At 41.8% G+C, this 16,114-nt stretch overlaps 1 protein-coding gene across 6 annotated transcripts in view; it reads right to left on the minus strand.

The window, feature by feature from the left end:
- Positions 1 to 592: 592 nt before the first annotated feature.
- The window catches only part of DISP1 (dispatched RND transporter family member 1), a 119,420-nt gene continuing 103,898 nt past the window's right edge, over positions 593 to 16,114 (minus strand). For all 6 annotated transcript variants that reach the window (XM_084828699.1, XM_084828701.1, XM_084828703.1 and 3 more), the window contains one exon: positions 593 to 11,205. In XM_084828699.1, the coding sequence (XP_084684825.1) occupies positions 7,603 to 11,205 (3,603 nt within the window). In that variant the 3' untranslated portion in view covers positions 593 to 7,602. The remainder of the gene's footprint in view (positions 11,206 to 16,114) is intronic.

A 16,114-nucleotide genomic window follows, 5' to 3' on the forward strand; every position in this document is an offset into this window, starting at 1 on the left:
AATGAAAAGCAGGCGACTATAATGGTATGGATGGGCTGTGCAGGGGAGGGGATGAAAGGAGTCATGGGCTGACAGGCAAAGCCCTGTAAGAGGATAGTGGGTAAAGCCATCTACACATCAGTAGACTTGGGGCCAACTATTGTGAAATACTTCACCCTACTTTCACTGTGTGAACAATTATTATTTTTCAACTGCATTTTCTTCCAGAGAAGGAAAATGGCAGTAGGAAATGCAGAGACAGCCAGGAGGAGAAAATAAGAAATGAGATGTGGGTGGCAGCTGGGCGGAAGGCTGCCACAACTGAGGAGTCTGGCTACTGCTACGCAATGTGTATAGAGAAACATGCGGAGAACCCCATGCTGCCTTTGTGGGACGGAGCCCAATTTGACCTTGTATGCAGTGTGTTTTAGTTCGGTGTTAGGCTCTATTCTCTCTCCTGTTTGATTTTAAGCTATTAGATTGGGTCAGTTCATTTGTATCATTTTATAAAGAGTTGTGTTTATTTATGTATTTTTACGCATCTACTTATTGACGTTATTCGATTATCTGTCATGGTTTCAGTTGTTTCGATTGTTACATTTATTGTTCACTTGATATATCATAAGCCGCTTTGGACACAATCGTGTGAGAAAACAAATAAATACAAATGCATACAAATAAATGGATGATGATTTACAAGCCTTATTCAGCTGTTTCTGAAAGGGCTTAAGAAAACATATGAGTGGGAAATGTGCAGCATGGCCCCATGCCTAAAGTCACACACTTGATGTTGGCGCTCAGGCATCTGCGTGCAAAGCATAGACATCTGGAGAGAGGAGCTCTATGCTGGGGCGGGGAAGGCATCATGTGTGTGATGTTAGGGGCAGGGCTGCATGATGCAGCCCCCACTCCCCAGTTGCATGTTTACTTAATCCCTTTGATAAACACCTGAATAGGGCTACAGTGTACAAAGGAAATGATCTTGAGAACATGAACAGTGGGAAGCATGACTCAGCCTACAACTGTCTCTCTACAACTTAAGGTTCAGGTGATGTTTGAAATATGAACTCCCATGCCTATTCCTATAAGTGGATGTAAAAGATGATGGAAGCCATGCTCCTCCTGCTTGCTACTGTAAAACACCTCGGCAATGTTGCTGCAGAAATATGATTCCATCCTATCAGATCCCAAATCCTGTAGAATTTTCAAGCAAAGAATAAAGAAAGAGCTAAACAAGATGAAAGGCCAAAAGAAAAAGAGATCGTCACAGGAATAAGTTCTCAAATGAGCTGAGAAAGCACTTGCAGGACAGTACAAACCAACCATAAAAGAACTAACACTTTTGGTATCCACTCCCATCATAAAATAGCAAGAGATATAGTGAACAAATGTTGAAATGTAGAGAACATTTGAAAGCAAGCAGATGTGAATACCCAACGTAAGTCCTGTCCCAAACTGCTCAAATAAGATTCATATTGTTTAAGGCAGTTGTCTTCAGCCTTTTCAGACCCATGAATCATTTTATGATAAAACATTTAATCCACTGCTGTCGTCCCATTTGTTTCTGCTTCCTTCCCCACTCTTTATTCCTTCCTATTTTCTCCTCTGAAAATTCAAACAAAAAATGGGGGGGCACTTTTTGTTATAGTGTAATTCATTTGTGCATCATGATCCATGAAGGGTTTTGAGTATAGTAGTAACTAGATGTTAAAGCCCCAAAATGTATAGCATTGCTGTAGAGAATAGAGATTCTCTCCTCTTGTATGTACAAGTCTTCTTTCAAAAAAGATGTTGGAGTTCTCATCATGAAGACACCAGCATTTTACTCCCATCCCCATCTCCATAGATGTTCTAGAGTAGACAACTAGAAAGATAGATTACTCTGAATTAAAAAAAATAGTAATTACCCACTCTGTCCCTTTAATACTATTTTGCCAGAAGACTTCAAATCGTAGGTTGATTAGATTTAAAAACAATCTCTGGAGAACTACAAAGCCTGCCCTGGAGGGGGTCACCCACGACTAGTTCTGCTGGCACCCACATAGGGCTTCTCTACAGCAGGTTTTTTATCCTGCAACTTTACCTGGCCTTTTGCTTCCAAATTCTTTTTGGGATTAAGATCGACTCCTTCACACACACTTCCTGGGGTTTTTTTTTCCTTGGAGGATTGGCTTTATTTGCAAATTCTGTATGTTTCATTATACAGCTACCAGATGGCACTGTTGTTATAGTGCTACTTCCTCTTTACACGGACAAATTCAAACTGCTTCAAACCGCTTCTTTTTATTACCTCATTATCTCCATTTCAAATAAAGCCACGGAAACGATCAGAAAGCATGGGAGGGGCACTGGAGGTTGATGATGTCATGTAAAGGACCCGCAAACTTCCATGAGTAACCAATCTCAATTGCAGGATAAAAGCTCCACGTGGAGAAGCCCTTAGTCTACACACACCACCTTCATTTGTGAACCACCGAGAGGGCTTTGGCTATTGGGTGGTATAGAAATGTAATAAATAAATCAATAAATTTGGCACATCACACCGGGGTGGCCATGTGTCCTTCTTTACAGTGGGCAGTCCTCTATTGGAAGAGCTGTCCAGTCCAAGTGTGGTTTAAAGATAAAGAACCATAAGCAGGGAGAGCAGAGTGGGTGTTGTCTATCAAGTTCTCTGTCAAGCCTGAAGTTGTCTATCAGTAGTTGGCACCTAGAAAGCAAATTAACCAGGCACACTGCACCCTTGGTCACAGTGATATCCCCACTACGGTGAGATGTATTTCTATTTAAATTAGTTATTTTTTCTAAATATAAATTAGCACATACAAATTTTATGGAAATCTGTGTTCTCTTTTTTGAAGATGCCTTTCCTCTTTTTTGGACGATGCATACATGGCCTGCTACACTTCCTTATCTATTTAAGACATTTGTATGAAAAAGTTCTTGGATGGCTTACAGTAACAAACATAAAAATAATGTGGACACAAAATAGAACATAAACCATAAATTCAGAAGCAACATAAAATACAACCTGAAATGAAACTCACAGCAACCCCAACACAGAGATTTTAAAACAAAGAGGCCAAGACTACGTGAGTTATTCAAAAGCCCTAGGTGAACAGAAGATCTTCATCTGGCACCAAAGAGACTGTAAGATTGGTGCCAGGTTAACCTCTCTGGGAAAGCTGTTCCATAACTGGAGCGCCACTATCAAAAAGCCCCTCTCTCTCTGGTAGCTACCAGCCTCACTTCATTCAGCAGGTGCATTTGGAGTGAACTTCACTCTGCTCCTGGGAGTAGGGCTGTCAGTGTAGTCATCCTTGGGGTCAGCAGGTACTCCCCCCTTTCTGCGTTTCATCAAGGCTGAAAGTCTTTGTTGTTCCAGCTAGCATTTGGCAAGAATGATTTTTCAGCTAGAAAAAATTCTGCTGTACAGAGGGAGACAGCTTATTTGTTTAATTTAAAACATTATTGAATTGGTTTTTAGTTTTTTTATTTTGAATATGTCTTGACGTTTATATGCCATTTGAGTGCAGCAAAAGCAGCACACCAGTGCTTTATAAACACATACACTAAACAATTCTCACAACAGCAGATGAAGTGACTCAATCGGTTTCTGGACTGTACCAGTTCAAGCTGCAGATGAGGGCTCATATGATCAAATGCTCCTGTAGACCTGGGGTGGGCAGAAAGTAGAACTTCAGATGTTCTGGACATCAACTCCCAGAATTCCTGACAATTGGCCGCACTGGCAGTGGCATGTGTTTAACTCCCAAGCATCTGGAGATCTACCTTCTGCCCACCCCTGCTGTAGACAACAAAATGTCCTGTCCATAGAAAATCAGCTGTGAGGGAGAAGGGTATTAATCTAATCTTCACACTCACAGCTAGTTTTCTATGTACATGACATAGTACATAAGCCATGAAAGACTCCATCTGAAGTTTGAAGTGGTATAGCCCGGAAAAAGGCTTACCTCTCCTGTTGTTTGTGAGAACTATGCCTAAATATGAAGTGTAAGGAATGGGGGAAAATGTATTATAAAAACACATGCACATTTTCAAGTAGATTTTTCTTACAATTAGTAATAAAATACTTCCAACAATAAAACACTTTAGAGGTTTTTTTTTTAACCAAGCTGAAAAAAGGAGTCTTTTTAGCTATACTGTATGTGATATTATATATTCACACAGATATTTTTCTTGGACTGATTGCTCCATTTCCATCTGGCAGAATGAGATGTACTCCAAATGTATTTTCAAGGGAGCATCCTCATTTTAATTTAATCAAGAGCAGATGGGGAGTTCATGCCAGATGTCCAGTGATGAGTTAAGAACAACTGTATTGGTGGTGGAAAATATGGGAAAGAGAAGAAAGTAAGCAAACATTTGGCTACATTCCCCTTCATTTTATTTTTAAGTTCCCCCACATAGAATAGCAGAACTAAATTTAGAATGTTTTATTTGGGATGTGTCAGGATAATGAAGTGTTTAATAAAGGAGTTGCAACAGCCAGTTTCTGTAGCTTGATGTCTGTAAACTAAATGTCCTAGGCGTTGTATTAAGACACAGGGATGTGCTGAACTTATCTAAGGCATTTAGTAGTGACATTGTTCTTGTTATCAAATTATAGTGCCATAAACATAATCCTAGATCTTGTCCACAAAGCTTGAGTGTAGTTGGGTTTTCCACCGAGCTCAACAACAAAAATCCTATCCTCATTTATTTGTCAATTTTTTAAAAGCCCATACCGGATCTCTCAGCTCTCTTTCCAAATACCCAGGAGCACACAGATTATGCCAATGCAATTTCCAGTGCTAGATATACAAGTGGAAATGGAAACACATGGTTTAATTTGTAGAATTTGGCTGCTGTTTTGCTTTTCTGTTACATTGTTAATCTTGATTTGCTTGTTTTCTAAATAGTTAATTTTTATTGGAGTGGATCCATACCCGGCCATACTTACAGTAGATCCATTGAAATTAAAGAGACTTAATCAGAACTTAAATCTCATCATTATAATAGATCAGCTGTTGTTGTTGTAAGCATGACTAAATATGGATACAACCCATTATGTTTCAATAAACTTTTTTCTTACCTTTTGATTGTACGCCATCTTAATTCTTTGCAAGGTGGGGTGTTAAAAGTATCAAAAATAATGCACACAAAGCCAGTGCATGATGTTTTCCTTTCCCCGCTTCTTTCTCCTCGTGTGTTTATTTAGAATCTAAATTTTAGATCATAAGATTGTTGTTAGGCTTGGTTGACTTTTATTGTATTTATTAAAAAACACTGTACAGCATTTTGATTTTTGTAGGGATTTAAAAAAAAATCATCAAAAATAATCTCCAATGTAGATGGCTACTACTACTGAAGCAATTTCCTTGTCAAACATTTGATTTACGGGTATTTTAAATTGCAAAAGATTAGAAATAAAACCAGCTCTGTACATTAGATGAACTGCTGTGCAAAGGCACTGTGCGCTAATGAATACATTGACTGTGTATTTAGTTTATTTTCATTCCAAAATAAAATAGGTGCCATTATCTGTTTTATTTTGGAATAGAAAGAGAGTGAAAATGTAAGGATGGCTTTGGTATAATTTTGTATATTTACTTTTGACATTAATAGGATTGTGTGTTTGTACTGTGTTGATTTATGGTGCCGAATGTGTTTTGGTTTGTATGTATTTTTGAAGAGACATTTAATCAATAGTATATATACTTTTAGAAGTTTGACTTATGGAAACATTTTGGCAGGAACACTGAAGATCTCAACTTGGATGTAAATCGCTAAGCTTCAAAAAAGTACATACCGCTTTGTTTTGTTCACCAGCCAAGAACACAGCTAATTTAATTTTATAAATATACATTACATCATAATGCCTTATCTAAATCCAGCGATTTTCTGATTTTTCTCCACTAACAACATTACTTTAAGACAGTCTATCAATCTTGCAGTGTTTATACTTCACATTGAACTTGTATAAAATGATCAAGTGGGGCTGAATTTGCAATAGCACTTTTGGCGGCAAAACAGGGCTGAGTGACATTTGGCCCTCTAGTTTTGGCCGACATCTCCCACCAGCCCTAACCAGCATAGCCAATGGAGAAGTATCATGGGTGTTGTAGGCCAAAACATCTAGAAGGCCTCCAATTACCCCCTTGTGAGTTAGGAAGAAGTGATTTTCATCAGAAAACCAGTGTGGGGCCCTGATCTGGAACCAGATAATGTTCTGGTTCAGGGCTTTTTCTCCAAAATAAAAGTGGCCAAATTAACCAGTCATTTAAATATGTGGTCCTAACACAGCTACTCTTCTATAATTCCTCACAAATTGCTTGGGGAAAGCTATTTTTTAAGGAAAGAAACAAAAGTGAGATGAGATACAAATAAAAAATGTATGACTTTTCCTTTCAACCAGTTTTGGAACTCTTGTCTCAGTGCTTTCACAGTGTTATATCTGTGGTTACAGTTGCTAGCCAATAGATTCTAACCCTTGCTTTGCTATTTCCCCCTTTTTCCCAGCCTCTAGGCTCACTATTTTTCTCTCATATAACGTCTAATGTTTTTAGACTGGAATCAACGCATAGTACAATTTACGCAGTACAAGCAGATTGGTTAGATTTGCTCCCCAGGTAGCTGAAAGGTAGCTGAAAGAACAAATTCCTAAAGAATTCTTTTGACAGTAACTTTTTTTTAAAGGGTCTATATTTTAATATTCCCCCCCCCCTCCTTTTGCTCCCTTTTCTGAACCTTTAGAGCAGGGTTGGGAAGCCTCTTTCAGCTGAATTCAATTTTGGAGACGCTTTCAGGGGCTGCTTTCCAGTGGTAGGCAGGGCAGAAGGCAAAGGAGGTGGTGCCAAAAATACAAAGAAAAGCAGCACGTTGTAGCTTAAAGTTCTTACTGCCAGTAACCAAGCCTTAATAGAGGCTTTTCAACCTTTTAGAATGGGGGGATTGCACAAAAGCTGGGAAACAACAAAACAATTGGTGATTAGGGGAAAAGGGAAGGCAGCATGGCTGTCTGGGGAACTGCGGAGGGCTGACTTGGGATCCAAGGAGGGCTGGATTTAGCCCCAGGGCCTGAGGTTCTCCACACCTGCTTTGGAGGTCATTTCTAGCTGACCCTACATAATTAAAGGCACAATCCTATGCATGTTTAGACAGAAAAAAAGTCCTGCAACTCCCAGCATACCCCAACCAGCATGCATAGGATTGCATTCTAAATAAGAGAATGAATGGTAATACAGTAATAATACTGTATCAGAATGGTAATTAATTCTAATACAGTAGAATGAGACAGCATAATCATAATCTCAAAGACTAAGTTTCTCTTGCCAAATGTCCCTGGGAAACACTGTTTGAAATGCTTTATTTTTCAGCTAACAACCTAAATGCTTTAGGCATCCACAGAACAAGAACGGAGTTAAACACAATTTGACATTCCTGAGAGCAATGTATCATCAACTTTAAAGGGGTTGATGGAACTTAGAAACATTCATTAGTCTTTTAAGGAAGTTTTAAAATTCCAAAATGTTAACTTCAGTAAACTTTGTTTGACTATTTGAGCAGGTTTCAGTATTTTGAGCTCTCTTTCAAAGAAGTCAGAAACACCAAGCTTAAGATTTATTATAACGTTTTTATTAGCAAACTTTCACTGGAAAGTTCTGGGTGTGCTAACAGAACAGGCACATGGGCTTCAGAGTTTGGCATATGACACTCAACAGAATTGCACTTGGTTGTTATGGTTCGGTTACAATACGGTGGCTTCTCAGGGCAAGACTCATAACCAGCCTCAATTGCTATATTGTTTTCTATACATTTCTGGTTAGCTTTCACGTCTGAAGCAGTTTGCAGCAAGTCCTGGACGCCCTCCGTTTCTGCTGGCTTGCTTTGCTTTGATGCAGAAATCCCGTTTTCGTTTCCATTTACTTCGGTGACCCTAGCATCCCAGTTGTCTCTGTAAGTATTACAGAGTCCCTTTTGCTTATTAGACATGGTTTTCTCCATTTCACAACAAGATCGAGGGAGCAAACTAGCACTTGTGGAGATAAATGGAGAAGAACTTGCCTCCTTTGGAAAAGTTCTCAAGTTCTCCTCAGTATTGGGAAGACCATGGGATTGAAAATGTTGCACAGAGTGGAGAAATATATTTCTGGGGAGTGAATTCTGAACTGGGGGCCTTTTTAATCTGCCTTGTAGACAGTTACACTGGAGAACATGCTGGACAGTGTTAACATAACCATCAGAAGAATGATGCAAGGCATTTATGGGAACTAGAGAACTCTGGATGTGTACATTTCCAGATGATGGACAGCAACGATAGCATAAAGTTTCATTTAACTGCTGACATGAGTGAGGGCTCCATTTCATGGGCACAGGTTTGTATGCATCTGAACAAGCAAACTGTTGGTTTTGACACAACAGCTGACAAGCAGTATCCTGCTCACCAGGAGATGTCACAGCTGAACCAGATTCACTTTTACCGTTTATATTCAGTTCATTGTTATATGTTGACTGGGGAAGAACATGTGCATTGGCTAGTCTACCATTGCAGAGCTCAGAGCAGACATGTGTTTCTTCATGGGTTCTCTTCTCTCTTGCCATGCAATTGTTGGTATGGCACGCTAAAGGCTCTAGCTCATAATGCTCATGCTCCATGTCTGTTTTTTGACCTCTAGAGTCTAACTGATATTTACTGACAGTGTGAGTTTTGGTTTGTTCCCCATCTCCTTGGTTTCCTGACAATGCCTGTGAAAAGGCACTACATTGCAGTCGTTTTGGCAGAGGAATCTGACCAAAGGTACCTTGGGGCCCAAGGCAACGGCACATGCACTGGAAGAAAAAGGTTGCAAACGCCCAACTAATGCACATTATAAGCATCATGAAGGTGCCAAGCTGAGTGTATGCTAAAACCGTGGAAGGCATCATCATTGCACCAGCTACAAATGTGGTCAGTGCAGCCATAGCAATTGCTGAACCCATGCGGCTGAGGGAGAAGATGACTTTTCCTTCTCGGTCAGGATCAGGAGCCAAGCGGTAAGCAACTCCATAATGGACAGCAAAGTCTACCGATAAGCCAACAGCGACAGAAATGGTGACAGACTCCAACACGTTGAGCTCCCAACCCAGAAGAACCAAAGATCCAACAGTGACAAAAATAGTTCCTGCTATTGAGACTATTGCATAAAGGCTTATTATAATATTCCAAGTTGTAAGCAACATTACGCTAAATGCAACAGCAACTGAAAGACCCATGGCAATCAAAGTACCATCAGAAAGACTGTCCTGGAGATCATAGAACTCTAGATTACTCACAAACCAACCACTACTTAGGCCCTCAGGAGCGGTACTCAGTTCATCTGAAATCCAGGTATCCACCTCTATGTAGAACTGATGCATCTTTTCATAGGCCAAGGTGAAGAGGTAGGTGCTTTGGAACTCCAGTACCACTGCTCTGATGGTATCGTTTATATCAAAACGGGGCCCGGGGGTTTTGCTGTCTAAATGGTACCCTGTGCTTCTTTCAAGCTCCATGATGGCCCTCTTGATACATAACTCAAAAACCTCCTGTTTGTAGGGGAAGCTCCAGTGGCTGCAGCATGGATAAAGAGCTGGTTCATCACAGTCCTGATTTTCCATCCACTGCCTAAATGTCTCAATAAAGCAGCTTGTGAAGTCTTGCTCTTCTGTTTGATAATAAAAGGTCTGGTTCCTCAGCTTCTGGCAAAATTTCAAAATCCAGAGCTGTGAATCTGGGCTTGCAATATTGAACGTGCTGTCTAATTTTAGCCTTCCTTTACTCTTAGGATTTAGGGGGTCCCCGCTATCCTCAGGAGAGACCCCCCAGATAATAGTGATGGGCATATGAAGCTCCTCCCCGTGGTGGACACGTTCAAACATAAACAGCTTTTTGAACTCAGCATCATAGCGTTCAAAAGGATGAGAAGACCTGAACACTTGAAATTCCGAGAGCTCCAGTGACGGCAGCTTCATCTTTGGATTCACACACACTATATATGCGCCCCCGACAGTTAAGGCTAGGAACCAGACCAGCCAAATGTAGCGAAATTTGATAACAATGCACGGCAATACTTTTTCAAAAAATATCCGAGATGCTTCCGAACCTGCAAAAACAACCTTACGGAACATTTGGCACACCACTGTCCAGCAGCTTTTGTTACTGTAGACTCTTGCCTGAGGCTTTCTGAAGCAACTAAATATATTGAGCAGGTACCGTTCATGTAGCACGACAACTGCAGGTAACCATGTTACCATTAGGACATAATTCACCAATATGGCGGTGCCAGCATAAACACCAAAACATCGGATTGCTGTAATATTGCTGACGTAATTGGCATAGAAGGCAGCAGCAGTGGTAAAACTGGTGACAAACATGGAAAGGGCAGCATGTTGCAAGGTGATGCTCACCGTCTCTGAAGTTGCAGCGTGAGACTTATCACATTTTGTGTAGTTCCACACATCACACAAGACAAAAGCATCATCTGCTCCAATACCAACAAGAATAATCAGTGCAGTGAGGTTCATAAAGGGGAAAAATTCAAAATTAAATACTACCCGATAAAGGAAGTAAGAAACAATCAAAGAACTAATTATTGCAAACATGGTCATCAGTGTGATAAACATGGACTTGGTATAGATGCACATGACTAAAAGAACAATCACAATGGCTATAGCAGGATACACAGTATCCATTAGAAGATAATCTTGGAACAAGCTATGCTTTATTCCAAACTCAATCCCTGTGATGGTGGTTATTCCATCAGAAGAGTTCCAGTTCTCAAAGTTATCCAAGTAGATATTCATCATGCTCTCCCCCTTTTCAGTTGGTGAAAAGAGCATGCTATACTTTAAAGCTGGTAAGGCATAGTCCATGGTCTTTGGGCTTAGAAAATCTTTATCCACTAGGTAGTGGAGGATCTGGTAAACAGCATTGTACTTTGTACATTTGCGAGGTACATTTGTACACTTGAGTTGGTCCTTCCTTCTGGCTGCCATATCCCAGCAATCTGGTCCCAGAGTCCCATTATAGTAGTATTTGGCACATGTACGGAGCAGCTTCAGAGTGTGAGAAACATCTCTCTCAACAATTTTTTGACAGGATGATCTGTTGTTTAAAATGGCAATATAATTGCCTAGGGTCCAGCTGGGACAGCATGAAGCAGCAGTGGTCCTCTGGCAGAGATCACCGAACTGAGAATGGGATCGTATCTGTGTAAAGAAGACATACAGAATTATGACACGAAGCAGACATGCAAAGCTGAATGGCCACTTGAACATTTTCTCCGCCCAGCAAGACAACACAACAAATCTTCCTACGACCCCTACAGTTTAGTCTGACTGTGTGTTTTCCCTGAGAAGCGTTTAGGTGATTTGGCACCAATACTGTACATCCTTAACTGGGCACACTTTGAACTCTGACCTTCCCTCATGCACATCTAGAGCACGAGTAATTTCAGTTGAGGAACTGGTGCTTTACAGGTCTGCAAAAGTTGTGCAAGTGATATAAGCTAATGAGGAACTTTAAAGTTAACTCTGGATACGAAGGGCAGGCTCGCGAGTCATGATAAGCCACCCTGAGAACAAACCACCATGGCTTGGGTAATTGATCGCTAACCAACAATGGTGCTGACAGACGATCAGCCTCTCTGAGGCTTGTTGTGGCTTGTTTCCTACCTACTCCTCCTGCCCATTCCCTGCATGTATCCCAGGGGCCTTTGCAGGACAACTCCTCTATGCTCCTGCTGTGATGTGAATCTCATCCCCTCTCTTTCTTGCAAAGCACCTGCACTGACATACGTCTGCCTTATCTTCAGAGTGGAGGACAGGGGCTTACCTTACTTTTTAGGATGAGGTGGCTGAGGATTTTATTTATATTCTTTCCTTAACACTTTCTTTAACACTTAAAAAAAGCCTCTTTGGCTGCTCTTTGCAGCCCGTTCGTCTTCCTAGCACAACTATACATGTAAGCGTGATTGACTTGCCTCTGGGTAAGTGCACGTGCCCCCAATTCAGGACCATGGTGATTCGGGAGGGCAGATTTAAACTTTCACCTCTCCTATTTTCAGGCCAAAATCCCCCGCCCCCTCCAGTGTAGAAAATGGTTTAAAAAAAGTCAGATTTTTTTTTAAAACCATTCCTCATCTCTGGGTGGTGGTGGGGGAATTTCAGCATGAAAAAGGAGGGAGGAAGCTGTGCTAACTCTGCCCACCAGGGGATAAAGGCAGTTGCTGTCAAATGAAGCACGGAGTTGGAGGAGGAGGGGCGGAGAGCATTGCGGGGAGCGGTCAGTTTTTCACTGCTCTTGCCAGGCATCTCTGCAGCCCCTTCAAACAAGCCATGCAGAACCCAGTCTGCTAGGTTTGGATGTCATGACAAGCCACCCTGAAAACAAGTCAACTTGAAAGCACAAAAACACGCCAACTTGAACAAGTCCCCTGGGTGTGTTTTTTTTAAATTACTGACTTCCTAATGGGATGCCCATGCTTTTAAGGGTGGACTACATCCTGGGAGTGATCCCCCAGCTAGCTGTCAAACTAGAACGGGCTTCAGTAGTCTTGAGGGAGAGGTGGAACTGTGTATTGGGCACCCTGAAAAATGAGCGCAGGGGACTAGACACAAACTATCCTCAATTGCAACCCTGTATGCTTGCTAAGTGAAACATACAGGGGCTCCAGTTATTCTTCATTAACCTGCCATTGCGCAAGACCGATAAACTGAAGAGGAAATTAAAAACAAAATTCGAGGGACGTTAGCACACATTCCCTGGGCACAAGGAAGTGTGAATCCCCCCCCCCGCCCCGTTTTGCCTCAAACACTGGGCTTGGGATGGTGTGGGGAGGGCTCCAACCGTGATCGGAACAGGAATGGAGGACTTGATGGCAGACAAGATGGGTTCTGCTGCCAAGTCCCTAGGATGCCAGGTGGAGCTAGCTGGAGGACCAAGGTGAAAGCCGGGGAGGCGGGCAAACTACACACTGTGGGTGGTGCACCCGACTGCCTGTCAGGTGCACCAACCATGCACTGTGGGTTGTTCGCAAATCAACCCACAGTGCATAGCTTGTCTCCCATCGTGGGTTAGCACGTCGTGCAAACGCGCCCATCCTATAACCCAGAAGAGCAGTAAGACTGTAATACTCACCCCGACCCAACCTCTCTTACCTTTTCCTAATTCCTCAAAACATTCAAAGGACTCACAGCAATGCTGACTTTGCTCCCAGTATTGGCATATATATATTTATGCAAGTACAGAAGGGCAGGCCCCTGAATCTGTGTCAATCCATCTATAAAGATCTGGAAATCTTGGTAGCAGCACAGCTCTGTTTGGAGGGCCAAAGTAGCCATTAATTAGGCCTCAAAAGCTTTAGAATTAAAATGTTTTTAATGTACAGTTGGGCTCACTAGTCAAATTTCCTGCTTGGAATGCATAACAAAGGGCCAGTTCCTGAAAGTACTTATGTACTTTCCCAATATTATCATAGGATTAGTCTTACTGAGCTAGTTACACACATGTTTAAGCATTTGAAAGCCAGGCACATTTCAGAGATCCAAGTGCTCTGGTTTTGAGTCATATTTAAATGGCTTTGGCTTATTATGAGCAATCCCTTTTATAGCACAGACAAAAAAACAGGATTTAGGAATTCTCCTGCACATTATAAAAGATTTAATATGGCCTTAATTTTGTCAAACAATTTCAGAACCAGAAAAAATAGGATAATTCACATTTGATTGTTTCCAGATAAAAACACTCACCCAGGCAAACTCAGGAAAAAATGAACAACCTAATAAATAAAAGGAAGCCCTGGAATGCCCTCTCTTTATTTTTTGTGGCACATGTCCAGATTTATCAAGGAGGATACAATATACAAGCCGTTTGGGTCAGCCAGGCGAGCTGGGAGGAAAAGGCTATTGTCTACTTCACTTATTCAAGTTCAAGTTGAAATGCTGGGCTTTATTTGCTATTCTTCAGCACATTGCAGGCCATACTCATTTGCTGCTAAAGTAACCATCACTAAAGATAAAGATGAATTGGCTGCTAGAACTTGGAAGGAGAGCCTTAGCCTTGAACTTATCACAATGCCTCTTAAAACATAGTTGTAGGAATATTGCTAGCACAACATTCAAGAGTTGGGGCCCGTTTTTTTTACTTGATCAAAGGGTGATGTTTGGCGCATAATAGGTCAGATGTCTCATTAGGATAGTTTCCACTTGTTCTGGAACATCTAAAGAAAACATTGTGCTTATACTATCTTCTCAGTGGTTTTCTTACCCTTTCTACATGGATTTGTCTGGCAATGGAACCCTGTACACTACAGGTATCACTAGGGCACACAGTGTATGAGGGGTGGCAGCCAAGCCTATTATCCCATATAGCAGGGGCAGACAACCAGAATGGCCTCCCGCCCAGCCCTCCACAGGCCAAATGACGTCATTTGGTCCCTGGCAAGCATATCATAAGGATGATCCTCTCAGCGCATCCACCCAGAATCAGCTTTGCTGCACATGGGAACCACTGGAGATCGTTCACATGCCGTGAAGCTGCTTTGCCTGCCCCATGCCTACTCCCATTGGGAAGAGGACACAGGGAAGGCAAAGGACAAATGTGCTGGACAAGTGCACAGCCAGCAATCCCCAATCCCCTTGTTATCTCTGATCTGTGATTGGAGATAACGAGGGGATTCCCCTGCATGACGCTCCTCCTCTATCATGAGGGGGAGCATGCAAAGGAATCCCCTTATAATCTACCACAGATCAGCAATAAGAAGGCAATTCCTCTCCCAGCCTCCTCACAACCCCACCCCACAGTTGCCTCCAGACCAGGGGTGGGGCTTGGGGAGTGGAGGGGGAGGAGCCTGATGAGGGAACCTAAGCCTCCGCAGGCCAGACTATGTGCCCGTTTGCCCTAGAACTCACCTAACATTTCCCTGTAAATAGATATTGCAGGGGCCATTTGGTAATGACAGACCACAGTCTTTCATGGGGACTTACCCAGCATTACTGAGGACTGAGGATAAGTTTTCAAGGAGCCTCAATGTCTGGAAGCTGCTGTTATATATATCACACACACACACTTGGATGTACCTACATACAACAGGATTTCCCTTGGATTGGATGCTCCCTTGTAGGAAACACCCAAGAGCAGGTAAGAACATAAGAAGAGCCCTGCTGGATCAGACCAAGGGTCCATCTAGTCCAGCAATCTGTTCACACAGTGGCCAACCAGCTGCCCACAGGAAACCCACAAGTGGAACTTGAGTGCAATAGCACCCTTTTACCCATGCTCCCCAGCAACCGATGTATGTAGGCATGCCGCCTCTGATACTGGAGACAGCTTATAGCCATCAGGATCAGTAGTCATCGATAGCCTTATTCTCCATGAATTTGTGCTATCCAAATTGGTGGCCATCACTACATCTTGTAGAAGTGAATTCACTAACTATGCGCTATGTGAAGAAGTACTTCCTTTTATCTGTCCAGAAGCTCCCACCAATCAACTTCATGGGACGACCCCCTTGTACTATAGGAGGAGGAGAAAAAATGGAGCAGGTTTTCCAGATCAATTAAAATCAATTAAAATTAAACCCTATGGCTGATTTAGAACAGTTTTAAATGTTAGCCATGTACAAAATAGAGGCTGGACCACTCCGCATATGGCATTATCATTAAGATTACGAGCGTGCCATGTGTGGAGCAGTTACAGGACATAATCCTAAATACAAGTAAACCAGATGGCTAAAGCTGATACCGCATGCCCAAGACAATTTGTGTTTGAATGGTACACAGCTGGAAATACGATTTATAATATATTTTTTTTACTCTTATGGACATACTAGGAATTTGTAATCAAAACTTCCATTAAAACACGTAATGGCACAGAAAGGCGAAGGGAAACTGGCGAAACCTTAAATTAGTCCTGAAGCTTAACTTTCAAAACACCAAAGCAGTTTGGATTTATTTCCACTAGAGTTAATGACACTGACTTCAGTACAAAAGCAGTCAGACCTCTAAGAAAGCATGAATTGGAAAAAGATATGGACTGCAGCCAACAAGAGAGACTTTAATAAAGATTAAAGACATCAATTCCTCATTACTTTGGAAAGCAGCATCAGTTCAAAGATCC

Source organism: Heloderma suspectum, chromosome 1, assembly GCF_057233095.1.
Source record: "Heloderma suspectum isolate Gila_16-S chromosome 1, 16-S_ref, whole genome shotgun sequence".
NCBI lineage: Eukaryota > Metazoa > Chordata > Lepidosauria > Squamata > Helodermatidae > Heloderma > Heloderma suspectum.